The sequence below is a fragment of the Arvicola amphibius genome, chromosome 17 (assembly GCF_903992535.2).
Source record: "Arvicola amphibius chromosome 17, mArvAmp1.2, whole genome shotgun sequence".
Lineage (NCBI taxonomy): Eukaryota > Metazoa > Chordata > Mammalia > Rodentia > Cricetidae > Arvicola > Arvicola amphibius.
In genome coordinates, this window is record NC_052063.2 from 9,107,393 (window position 1) to 9,120,736 (window position 13,344).

The 13,344-nt window shown below is 39.5% G+C and overlaps 1 protein-coding gene across 2 annotated transcripts in view; it reads left to right on the plus strand.

Annotated features, from left to right (window-relative positions):
* The window catches only part of Cdk17 (cyclin dependent kinase 17), a 78,417-nt gene that overhangs the window by 52,294 nt on the left and 12,779 nt on the right, over positions 1-13,344 (plus strand). For both annotated transcript variants that reach the window (XM_038314917.2, XM_038314918.2), the window contains exons 4-10: positions 1,633-1,766; positions 3,058-3,183; positions 6,556-6,612; positions 7,828-7,942; positions 8,926-9,020; positions 9,373-9,435; positions 11,356-11,479. In XM_038314917.2, the coding sequence (XP_038170845.1) occupies positions 1,633-1,766; positions 3,058-3,183; positions 6,556-6,612; positions 7,828-7,942; positions 8,926-9,020; positions 9,373-9,435; positions 11,356-11,479 (714 nt within the window). The remainder of the gene's footprint in view (positions 1-1,632; positions 1,767-3,057; positions 3,184-6,555; positions 6,613-7,827; positions 7,943-8,925; positions 9,021-9,372; positions 9,436-11,355; positions 11,480-13,344) is intronic.

Consider the following 13,344-nt stretch of genomic DNA (forward strand, 5'->3'; position numbering starts at 1 on the left):
AAATATCTAGAAAAAAAATATCTGTGAGTTTTTGTGTATTCTTATCTCTGATCTTTTTTGTTAGTGGTGTATTATGTTTTGATTTTAAAAATCATTTTAAACATAGCTGTTTTACTGTCCCATTGGATAACTGTATTCACTAAAGTTCCTGAGTATTTTATTATTCTATTTGCTTTATTTCTTACCACAGAAGGTTACTTTCTGGCTCGTTTCAGTAATTTTAAGACCGAGTCTTCCTACAACGTGGTTTCATCTGTGAGAAATGTGCCATTATCCCTGTCGGTGCGGCACAAAAGAAAGAATGGTGTGCCGGAATCACCTCAGCTGGTTTATGAGAGCTGATTGCTACAGCTGGTTGTTAAACACAGCTACTGTTACACTTTAAATTGTGCAGGTTTAGAGTTAAGCAGCTCAATTTAAAGAACAAAGATAACGAGTACTCAAAAGTCATTACCCTTTAGCTGCTTTACTGCTGTCTGAGATTATCTACTCTCTGAGGGTTCGTTTGCATTGTGTGTCATAGTGATAATACTGTATAGTGGTGTGCCATTGCACATTTCTTTGCATTGTGTGTCAATAGTATGTGATAATACTGTATAGCGGTATGCACATTTCTTTGCATTGCGTGTCTATAGTATGTGATAATACTTTATAGTGGTGTGCACATTTCTTTGCATTGTGTGTTAGTAGTATGTGATAATACTGTATAGCGGTGTGCACATTTCTTTGCATTGCGTGTCTATAGTATGTGATAATACTGTATAGTGGTGTGCACATTTGTTTGCATTGTGTGTCAGTAGTATGTGATAATACTGTATAGTGGTGTGCACATTTCTTTGCATTGTGTATTAGTAGTATGTGATAATACTGTATAGCGGTGTGCTATTGCCCAGTTCTTTCTATCACGTCACATGTCTAGTAAGACTATGCCGATGATTTGAAGTCAGCCATGAAGGGGTATTTATCTTCAAGAAATCAGGTCTTGGCTTGTAGTTCTGTTGGTTGTGTAGACAAGAGGTTTCTTTGCAGATGTTTTAGGTTTAATGGCTGTAGTCACTGTTGCATATTCTTTCTCCGTGGGCAGAAACCTTTAAAAACGCAGCCAACACTTTTAGCTCAGGAGCAATATAAAACCATCAGTTCTTGCCGGGCAGCAGTGGCGCATGCCTTTAATCTCAGCACTTAAGAGGCAGGGGCAGGCAGATCTCTGTGAGTTTGAGGCCAGCCTGGTCTACAGAGTGAGTTCCAGGACAGCCAGAGCTACACAGAGCAAACCCATCTCAAAAAACAAAACAAAACAAAACAATAAAAAAAAAATCTGTTCTTGAGACTCTTGGTCTAGGGTTAAGGTGGTGCATTGACAGTGTTAGTAATGTAGATGCAGTGTAAGAGTGTGTTATGCCTTTGTCAGTTTCGTAGTGAGTGACACAAAACTTGAATAAGCAAATATTCTCTAGTTCTTGATAGTCTTCACGTTTCAGCTAAAGTCCTTTAACCCACGAGCGAAGCAGTGAAGTTCCTGCTGACTGCCTCTGTTCTACCTGTAAGGATAAGGAATTATATGATAATTATAGATAATAATAGATAAGATCTGTATTTTAAAGATAGACAATGCCTCCTTTTCTGCTACAGATATTGTTCATGAAAATCTGAAAATGGGATCAGATGGAGAGAGTGACCAAGCGTCTGGGACATCATCTGATGAAGTCCAGTCACCTACCGGCGTTTGCCTCAGAAACCGCATACACAGACGGATCTCAATGGAGGTAAGTGTTTACAGAATGCAGATATGCCTTTGTGTGGATACTGGTGTTTCTAAAGGAACATGCACACAGGTGGAGCAAATAGATGCTTATTTAAAACCTACCTTTCTTTTTCCCCTCACAAACAAATTGAGCATCTACTGTGTGCCAGGCACAGTTCACTCACACACACACACACACACACACACACACACAGTGAAAAAAACAAAACAAAAACCAGGCCCGAAGCGGCAGAAAGAGACTCTGAAGGAGAACGTGGGCAGCTGGAGAGCCGAGGGAACCCAGCAGCCCGGGGTGATGCGGGGCTCTCTGCCTTGACACTTTTCGTGAAAGTGAATGGCACTTAACCAAGAGCCCCTATGCCTAGTGAGCTGGAGTCTGAATGTTTCTTCTTTCTAATTGCAGCCCCAAGGCAACTATACATTAATTACAGTTCACATTCTGTAGAAAACCGTTTTCTTAATCACACCTTTTCAGTAGTCATCTGGGCAATTTGTAGTTTTTATATATAAGTTTTAATTCTAAGAGGCATAAATAAGCCAGAACCAGCTTGTTTTCTACTTTGTTAGTCTATCCTGTATGGTCCCCTTCCCCTATACATCCCTGTGGTGCATTAAGTTATTTCTCCATGTAAAAGAAGAGAGAGTGGGAACTGCAAGGGGCCTCAGCAGTTGAGAATATTCAGTGCCCTTGCAGGGGACCCAGGTCCAGTTCACAGTACCTATGTGGTTCTAGCAGACCTGATGCTCCCTTCTGGCCTCTGGGTACACTAGGCACACACATGATTCACATACGTAAATGCAGATACAATATTCATAAACATAAATATTAAAAAATGCATGTTGTAGTCTTATAAACCAGACGTTTGTTACGACTATTATTATTTCAGTATATCTTGTAAGTTAAAAAGCTTTCTGCAAAGATACTGAGCATGTTTCAAAATAACACTTTAGGGGACTAAAGAGATGGTTCAGCAGGTAGCAGCACTTGCCTGCAAGCCTGTAGCCTGAGTTCAGTCCCTGAAGCCCACATGGTGGAAGGAGAGATCTGATTCCTACAGACTGTCCTCTTAACGCTTGCATTCTGTTAGACTGCTTCCTTCTACACAGAGTGTGATCTCAAAGTAAAGTTCAGCTTAGATTTGCTAAAGAAAGTGCTGAGCCTTTTAAAACCATTTCCATAAAACCGCATTATTTGCTTTTGATCACAGAAAGATTTTGGCCTTAAGTGATTTTGGAATTGCAAGAAAACTTGAGTTACTCAGTCTAATGCCCTGGCTTCTCCATCTGTGCAGGACTTGAATAAGCGGCTGTCCCTTCCTGCAGACATCAGGATACCTGACGGGTACCTGGAGAAGCTGCAGATCAGCAGCCCGCCCTTCGACCAGCCCATGAGCCGCAGGTCCCGGAGAGCCTCCTTAGTAAGTTTCTGGCCTTGCACTGTGCCACTAGGACGGCTCGTTTTCCTTTCTGGAGTGTAACTCTTGTTTCCTGCTTGTCCCTTTGTCTTTTTCTCTTCTTCCCCCTCCTTTCTCCCTCCCGCTCTTTCTTTTCTCTCTTCCCATCCTCTCCTGCCTCTTAACTTTCTTAAACCCAGGGTTTGCTTGTGCCAGGCAACTGCTCTACGTTCATTTGTACCCCCAGGCCTGAAGTTTGTTTTTATATGTAAATTTGAAGGCACTCACTTAGTTTTGTTGTATTACTGTCTACATTTTGTCATTTTCACACTTTAAGGTCTGTTGGCGCAGGACTTATATATCTTATTTTGGATGTGTCCGCTGGATATATGAGTACCGTATGGACCAGATGTGCAGCCATGTGGTGGTGATACATTTACAGCAGTGTGCCCAGACTCTTAAGTCAGCTCATTGTGTTTTTGTGGTCCTGTCATACTCGTGTAACCAGTACCCAGACGAATAAATGAAAGCTCTAGACACTTTCCTGTTACTTTTCTCTTTACTTGATACCCCTCCTTCCTTAACTTACCCATAATCCCTGATTTCTGATAACGAAGATTAGTTTTATATACTTGGTCACACTGTTTTGAGTATACTCTTCATAGGGTGATTTTATATCTGAGCCTTCTTACTATTCATAGACATGATGATATTTGCTTTTTAAAGTACTTAATACTTTCCGACATTATTTTCTTTGAGAGAGGGCCTTGGTCGTCTGGAATTGGCTGTGTAAACCAGGTGCCTTCACTCACGTACTTTGCTCAGCCTCCTTAAGTGCTGGGATCGCAAGCATCCTCTACAGCACCTGAATCTGTCTCCTGCTTACTCTGATTTCACCTTCTGGAACTATATGTAGTTATAAATACATGTTATAAAATGTGTTTATACAAATATGCAAGAAATTTGTGTATTATACAAAGTTTCTATGATATTATAAAATCGCAGCATGTACATAGTATACAGAATGTATTTTTGTAGTTTCCTATTTGTTCATTGCTAAGTCTGTGTGTTTCATCTGCTTTCCTGCATGTAGTCATACATAGTCTGTTCTCATTGTCTTATGGTGTGCAATTGTATAAGTGTCCTATCTTTCTTGAGTGTGTTAGACTTCTGAACAGGCTTGCTGAGACTGTGAAAAGTTATTTCTTAAAGTAACGAATTATTCTCTTGGAATAAATTACCATAAAAATCTTCATTTGTATAAAGAGCACATTGTGGAGTCTTAATATTGTATTAAAATGTAAGGCTTCTAGAGCCATTTCTAATTGTTTCTGTGATGCCTGGTGGAAGTCGCTGCAGATTGTCAGCGCAGGGAAGTGGGAACGCTGTCTGTGTTCACTGTGTGCTCAGCACCTGGCACTGTCCTTGGTGAACGTCGAACAAATGAGCTTTGTCTTTCACTTGCTGAATTCTTTCTGCAGGGTGCCAGCAAGCTGCTAATTGTATTTATTGTGAATCTGTCATTTTTGACATAAAAATGCAGGCAAAGTTTTCTAAAAATTCCATTTTAAGATTCACCAATTGCTATTTGGATGTAATCATTGAGCCTACTAAATTGAAAATTTCTTAAGGGGCCTGGGATTGTGTGTCGGTCTTCTCTGTAACTGGGATCTGACAGCTAGTTCACTAGCATGAGTCCTTTTGTCAGGTTTCCTGGCCATCTACCTGGATGAAACCCAGTAGTGCTGTTTATTTTATGGACGAACTAGATCCAAATGTCACTTTAGTCTAATAATTACACTTTAGCATTCACTTTCTCTTATAGATGTATGCTTCTTTTTAATTGGCACATATCCTGCATATTTATAGTGTGGCATTTCAATACATGTGTACAATGTGCTTTGATTAAAGTAGGCAGCATATTTATCACCAAAATATCTATTTTTGAGGAATATTTAAAATATACTGGATATTTTGACATATACAATTATTGTTGACTGTAGTTACTTTGTATGTATATATGGTACTGGAATGTGTATGCTGGTGAATTTGGGCACATGTATTCGTGTGTGATGCATACTAATAATTCACTGTATTTCATTCTCTGAAGGGCAACTCTTGGGGTTGGAATTTAGCTCAGTGGTAGGCCCTGAAGCCCTGGGTTCAGTCCTCAGCTTTTTTGTGTGTGTGGGGGGGGGGGATAACTAAAGAGGACTCTTTGCAACATTAATTTTTGATGCATCTGTTAATTCTTATTCCATGTGTATTTGGTAGTATAGTAACTTTTAGACATTTGTTTATGTGGCCCTTAGCTGCTTGTCATTGTGTCGGTACCTTATGCAGTTTTGAGAGCGAGCCCCAATATGTTTTTGTCATCACTGCTGCACCATGTGCTGGATGCTTGCAGGGTACGGTAGCGTTCATTCCCTGTAAACAAACAAGTCAAAAAATCACTGTTCCTGAGAGGAAAGGCTCTAAGCCTCAAGTTACGTTTTCCCAGGTGCCTTTCATTGTAGATGATATTTAAAATATTTCAGTGATGCTCACTGTATTGTTCATTCTAGTTTGAATTTATTCTCAATGTTTACTCTGTAAAAGGAGACAAGAAAAATTCATTGCCATTTGAATTATAATATCTAAATTCTAAGGATACCCATGTATAAAACATTTTGATACAGTTTCTATGATCTCGGCAATTCGTCTTTTACATAAACTTTTACGTAAGAGATAATTCAGATCAGGCTGTTCTAGACCAGATACTTGGATGTTTATTGCATTTTCTAAATTGAAACTTGAAATTTCACTTGTATTTAGAAAGTGTTTCTATTGTAATTTTATCTCATTTTTCAGCATTATTGATTACAAAAAGTAAACCCTTAATGCCAAGGCCAAGTCATAAGTAAGGGTGGATATTATGGTTCTAAAACTTGATTCTTCTATTTTTTCCTAAAAAAGCACATATGCATACAAAAATCTTTAGGAATGCGAAAACAAACATTCTTAGTCATTCATTAATAAAACCAATGACTAAAAATTCTGGTTTGCTAAAACCAAATTAAGTAGTGATGTAACTTTTTTCCATTATGTATCATTGAAACAGAAGTCTAAGAACAGCTTTGTGAGGGAAGTCTTCAGATTCATCAGAGCTTCAAATGTCTGTGCGGCCTAAACGTTACAGAGGTTTAAATGTTCATTAACAGAAGATTAGCCAGTTCTTATTTAGACTATTTTAATTATAAACTTTGCTATTTTTAAACCTTCTGATGTTGTGATATCAAAAGTATTTTTAAAGCTTGACAGGTGTTCGACAATTTCATACTTTTTAGGACAGAGTTAGAAGTTAAAAGAAGTACAGTTTTAAGAATAAATGCTAAATTTATAATTGTTTGCTTTCAGTCGGAAATTGGGTTTGGGAAAATGGAAACCTACATCAAATTGGAAAAGCTTGGAGAGGTGAGTATACTCTTGCTTTAAGGGTAAGACATTTTCTTGTTATCCAAACTGCCAGTCAGTCCGTAATGTCTGCCAGGTTAGAAAGATACAGGTTTTAGATATTATCATCTAAAAGATTATATACCTAATTCTGAAATGACAGCCAAACTAGAAGAACCAATTGTCTGTCCTTGAAGTCTTCCTTCCATCAGTTAAGATGGAGTTACCATTTCTTCGTAGACTTGTGCTCTTTTGTTGAACTACAGATGCTATGTTTAGTGGGTGATTGAATAGGCATCTACTTGTTTACTTCCTGGAGTCTCTTGTAATCTGGACATTGTGTGAGTTCAGAGAACTATCTCTAGAGATAACAATGTTGCCTCAAAGATAAGAAAATTTCTTAGGCTCTCGCTTCCTTGAACTTGCTTCTTCTACATGAGTGGCTGTTAGTTTAGAAATGGCCTGCCATCTACAGTAAGAAAGGGCAGGAAAATAAACTGGCAAACCTTAAGGGAGCTTTTTGTTTTTTTAATATTTATTTATTTATTATGCATACAATATTCTGTCTGTGTGTGTCTGCAGGCCAGAAGAGGGCAGCAGACCTCATTTACAGATGGTTGTGAGCCACCATGTGGTTGCCGGGAATTGAACTCAGGACCTTTAGGAGAGCAGGCAATGCTCTTAACCACTGAGCCATGTCTCCAGCCCCCTTAAAGGGAGCTTTTTTAAAGGAGGGCTAATGTGCTCAGATTCTGAAGACTGAAGGCATGGATCCCGATTTTACGATTGAACATTATCACTACATTTTCATTGACAGCGCTCAGTGCTCTGTATACATTATTACCTTAAGTGCCTATGATATCAGTCCATTGATTCAGTAGTAAATCTGAAATAACAGAAGAATAAATGAAGTGCATTTTTATACTGTGGCAGCAGTGTGGTAGGAATATAGATAGTGTGCGAATGGAACGAAGCCATTGCTGTAAGAGAAACTGAGTAAGATGCCGCTCTCTCTAAGGTAGACTCCAGCATGCTTAGAGGTTAGACATCGAGTTCGAGGCTCTTTCCACTTGTTTGAGCCAGAGCTTCAGTATGTCCCAGCTGACTTGTAACGCACTGCATAGACCAGGGTGGCCTCCCTCTGCTCCCCAAGTACTGGAAGTAAAGGCATGCTAATACTCCCCATGCCTGGTGACTATCACATTTTAACAGTGTCCTTCAAAATATATTTTATAGGGTACATATGCAACAGTTTATAAAGGAAGAAGTAAATTGACAGAGAATTTGGTGGCATTAAAAGAGATCCGCTTAGAACATGAAGAAGGAGCACCCTGTACAGCTATAAGAGAAGGTACAGTGTTTGTGTAAGCAGTTAAGTCTAAACCATATTAAGAGCAGTGTTTGTAAAATGTGCTCAGGTGTAGAGACAGTCAGTGGCTAGATGCCATCTTTAGACGCGTTGTTAGTTTCTAAACTCAAAATAGTCAGCAGAAAGGGATTAGTCAATTATCTTATTGTATAGTTCATAATGAAATTCTTATAAAGCTGTTAAAAATAATATCTAACAGATAAATATTTGACCTAGGAAAATTTTAGTATTGGTATACAAAGACCATGATAACAATAAATTAGCTACATCCATAAATTTTACTAAATATAAACATCAAATAGAATATAAACATGACCATTTTTTAAAATCAGATATTTTTTATTGATACAACACATAGAAAATATTCTGATTATGGTGTGCCCCTCTACTTTTCTTCACTTTCTCACCCACCCAAATCCACACTTAGTTTCTCTCTCTCTCTTTCTCATTAAAATACCAATAGACATCTTTAAAAATAACAAAATAAGATAAAATAAAGGCAAACCAAAATAGGCCAAAACAAACAGAAAAGAAAAAAAAAGAGCCAAAGAAAAAGCACAAAACACATACAGATGCTGCGACACATACATGCATGCATGCATGCATACATTCACATCCACATACATTTACAAATCAGATTATGAAAAAAGAGCTTGAGGCAGCCGATTAATGATATGGAAGAAGAAAAGGCACCTTGTTCTCTATAATCTCAGCGCCTCGCGTAGTTGGCAGAAGTTAGAAGATAGGAAGATGCAGGGTTGTAATGTTGGGGACAGTTTCAGGAGTTACACTGTCAAACCCACAACCCCACAAGCAAAGAAGTCAACATCCTCATTTTCTCCGCTGTCAGTCTTGCTTTAAACTTTGGGTTTTATCCTAGACACAGTCAGCTAATGCGCAGAACTTGGGATTTTATAGAGACTGGCCGTCATAGACTAAATGACTTGCTTTCCTTTTGTTTCCAGTCTCACTGTTAAAGGATTTAAAGCATGCCAATATAGTGACCTTGCATGACATTGTTCACACAGAGAAATCCTTGACGCTGGTCTTTGAGTATCTGGTAAGCATTTAATAAAATTTACCGTTCTCTTTTGCTTTAATAGACAGTTGGGCCTCTTAAGAGCCCCAGAGATGATATTGTTTAATTACTGATATTTAATTAAATTTGTGTGTAGTGCATTCTGTATATTTCCTTGAAAAGCAACTTGGTTTAAAAATTAAATTCTATTGGGCTGGTGAGAGGGCTCCGTGGAAAAATGCACTTGCCAACTTTATCCAGCTTTAACCGGCTGATGACTCGAGTCTTGTCCTTGGAACTCATATAGAACTGATTCAGCTCCCTTGGGTTGTCCTTGGACCTGCGTATACATGTCGTGACGTGTGTCCCATGTTAAAGTGCTGTGTCTTTTCAGGACAAAGACCTGAAACAGTACATGGATGACTGTGGGAACATCATGAGCATGCACAATGTAAAGGTACGTGTTTCGCACGTGACTTTTAGACCTTAGTTAAAGCGCAGCTGGACTCTGCTGCCCAAGCAAATACCCCAGCCTCCTCAGTAATTTTTCCATTTGGCGTTTTTAGGTTCTCGCCTTCTAAGTCTGTGTAGGCAGCGTCAGTTCCCTGCACTGTAGCTTTAGGATCAGACCCTCTGTAGTGCTGCTCCATTTTAAATTCTTCTGGGCTTTGGACATTTTCTTTCATGGGAATTCATTCCTTCATATGCAGGATGGACACCTAAGTATATTATGGTTAAAAAAATTTTTAAATAAGTAGAAATGATGGGTACATACTTTGAAAGACCCTTCTGAGGATACGCTTCACTGATATATTTGAAATAGTATTTAATTATAAAATAATCAGTTGCACAAGGTCAGAAACTTACAGGTGTCTGTGCTGGAACTATAGATCTGTATTATCAGAAGACAGTATGTTTTCTTAGCACTAATTATCTAAGAACTCAAATAATGCTATAGAAGCTTGCTAGGACAGCCAGTACCAGATGAAACCCCAAAGCTAGTGGTTAAAGAGAAGCGTTTGAAATAGCTGAGTGTTAGCAGTAGATGCCCTTGACCTAATCGTCTTACCCCAAATTTAGCAAAGAGTTGTTTATTCAAAATTAACAGTTCATGGGAACCGATTTTGGAAAAGAGGCAGTGTCCCCTGTGTGTGGTTGAGACATTTCTAATTCTGTAGATAATAACCTTAACTTTGTTTCCTTAAAATCGTCAGTTGGTGGATCTAGAGGCAAGCCAGTCTCTGTTGCTAACAGAGAGCTCTGACCGCGGACTGATTGAATGCTGAGAGCAGGGCATTAAATGGATTTCCATGTGTTTTATCTTATTATGTAATATATTACGAATAGCGTTTGTATATTTTTGTTTTCCCTACTTTTATATATAGCAATCATTTGGGAAGGGGATAAGATAAAGAATATAATTGGCACGTATAATTTGATAAGGGTTTGCAGTCTATGCTTTTTAAGTTAGGTCCATATGGACGCTGTAGTGTGGAAAGCACACTCATTGTCTCTCTGTTAAAAGTATATTTCTCTAGGATAAAACCTAACAGATATCGAAATAATAACGCTAGAATTTTCAGAACATATAAATATGCCCACTCCGGAAGCTGCTCCTTAGAACCCTTCAGCCTGTCACTCACCCTCTGCAGTGCCAGCCTCGGTGACCTAAAGACCTCTGAATTCCCCGTGCGAAGGCGCCTTTTCTGCTGACAACAAAGAGTCAGAATGCTCTCTGAATCTTTGCTCGAAAATACACAAAAGCCCTCAGCCATTAACCTTGCAGGAGTCACTTTTCTCAGTCGTTCAGAGTACAATAGCGCCAGGGCCCGTTCTGAATTGCAGTGGATTTGAAGAGCGAGTGGGAGGATTGAGAGTCAAGTGTCCAGGAGGAGGATGGGGAGCTGGTCAGCGTATTTTATAGCAAGTCGTTTGCCAGAGCTACACAGCAGCATGCTTTTCTGATTCCTGGAGTCTTCTGTAAAGCCACCAATTCTGATATTCCTTTTAAAATGATGCCACACCAGTACAGGCTCGTGTGTGTGTGTGTGTGTGTGTGTGTGTGTGTGTGTGTGTGTGTGTAGAGGAAGAAATCAGTGGCAGGAGTTGCTTGGTTGTTACAACAGTAGTTTAGAATCAAATTGTAGGCCTCCAGTGAGTGAGCTGTTATTATTTGAAGTTTTATTTGCAGTATTTATTTTCCTGGTTATCATTAACTTAGAAACTAAATGATACTTTAACTGAACAATAAACAATAATATTCAGAAAACAAGTCTAAGAGGAAAAGATGTCCTTAAATGGCCTTAGTTAGTTGATTTTTCTTTGTAGCAAAACCCATTACATTATCTTTAAGAGTTCTTTTCATTTGTTTCTGTAGCTGTTCCTGTACCAAATTCTCCGTGGTTTGGCATATTGCCATAGAAGAAAGGTGTTGCACCGGGACTTGAAACCACAGAACCTCCTCATAAATGAAAGAGGAGAACTGAAGCTGGCTGACTTCGGTATGGAGAGCTCAGATATTCATAAACACTTCCAGGCGACTGGGCTTAAGAAACGCCCGTTGTCACGGGTGTCATCACTTCTGTGTGGGTTTTGCCGTTTTCTCTGTAGCTCAGAAACGTGCGATAGGATTTAGGTGGATGGTTTGTGATGGCTATTAGTCACCAGCACGGAAGTGCACGGGTTCCCAGGCCTTCTCTGCAGGCCTTCCAGAGTCTCTAAAGATAAAATCCACAGTCGGCATTCCACTGGTGTCTCTGCCCTTTCCCCCCGTGTTAATATTTGCTCTGTGGATAAAGTCACTGGTTCCTACGTGTGGTCTTCACCTGACGTACTTGATGCTGCAGTAAAACGTATTTTCCTGAATTTTCAGCCTGGAGTATAATCTTTAGAGTATTTCTTATGATAAAATGAGGTGAATATATAAGCCATGTTGACCTCACACAGAAACAATAATCTCAAGAAGAAGTGTTAGGGGTCCTTTTCTGAAGAAACACTGTTTGACTAGGAAACAGTGATTACTCGGTAGACTGATTACTTAGACTTCGATTGGTTTGCTTGCTTGCTTTTGTTTTTTCCCCAAAACAGGGTTTCTCTATGTAACCGTGGCTATCCCAGAAAGGCTGGCCTTTAGGCCTTTAATTCAAAGAGATCTGCTTGCCTCTGCCTCCAGAGTGCTGGAATTAAAGGTGTGTGCCACTACCACTTCTCAGCGATATTTGGTTTTCTTAAAAATTGAATTGTCCTTCTTCAAGCCTGGGCTAGTTAGCCATGTGGCTGAGATTTCCTGGATGTCGCTTCCCTGATACCTCTGGGAGCCACGGTCCTCTCAACAGACTTTGTGTTCCTCCGGCTCTCTCAGTCTTCCGCCTCCCCTTTGGAGATGTTCCCTGAGCCTTCGGTGTCAGAGTTGGGTTGTAGATCTATCAGTGGGGGGGTGGACACCACGTGATCGCTTGTTCTCTGCATTCTGACCAGCTATGGTTTCCTGTGATGGATTTCCATCTGCCACAGAGAGACGTTCCTGTGTTGAGGGGTTAGAGCTCCACTTACCTGAGAATATAATGATAAATATTTTCAATGCAGTTAGAAATATGCTAGTTTGGTAAAGTGGCAGCTATAGGTTCTTCCTCAAAGTCCATATCATGCTAACATGGAAGGGGTAATCTCATTGGACCCCAACCCTAGAAAAAACCTGCAGACCACTAAGGGATGCCGAGAGTGAGAGAAATAGTCTTCCTCAGGCAAGAGCCTCGCTCTAAGGTACCCAGAACCAGGTGGTCAACCCTGAAGTTATATATGTCCAAGTAACATGATGTGCACTGAGCAGATTGTATTTATATCTAGGGATATATCTATGTAAGCAGTTATACACACATGTAGATGGATTTTTCTTTGGACTATGAGCTCACAGAGAACAGTACAGAGACTAATTAATTATGAAAGCTTGGCTATTAGTTTAGGGTTGTCCCACTAGCTCTTAGAACTTAATTAAGCTATATTTTTATTAATCTACGTTTTAACACGTGGCTTTTACCTCTCTCCCATTCTGTGTGTCTGACTCATTTCCACATCTCAATGGCATCTCCTAATTGCCTAGATTCCTCCTTCTTTTCCTTTCTCTCCCCAGAAACCCCCACAAACCTCCTATCTAGCTATTGGCCATTCAGCGTTCTATTACACCAATTATAGCGGTACTTATTCACACAGTGTTTAAACATCCCACAACACACACACACATATGTAAACACTCTTATATGAGTATATACACATATGTATATACAATTAAAGAAAAAGAGTTCCTGAATGTGGGATCTGAAGCAAGTGTGGGGGGAGGTATAAAATATGGGAGGGATTGGAGGGGGAA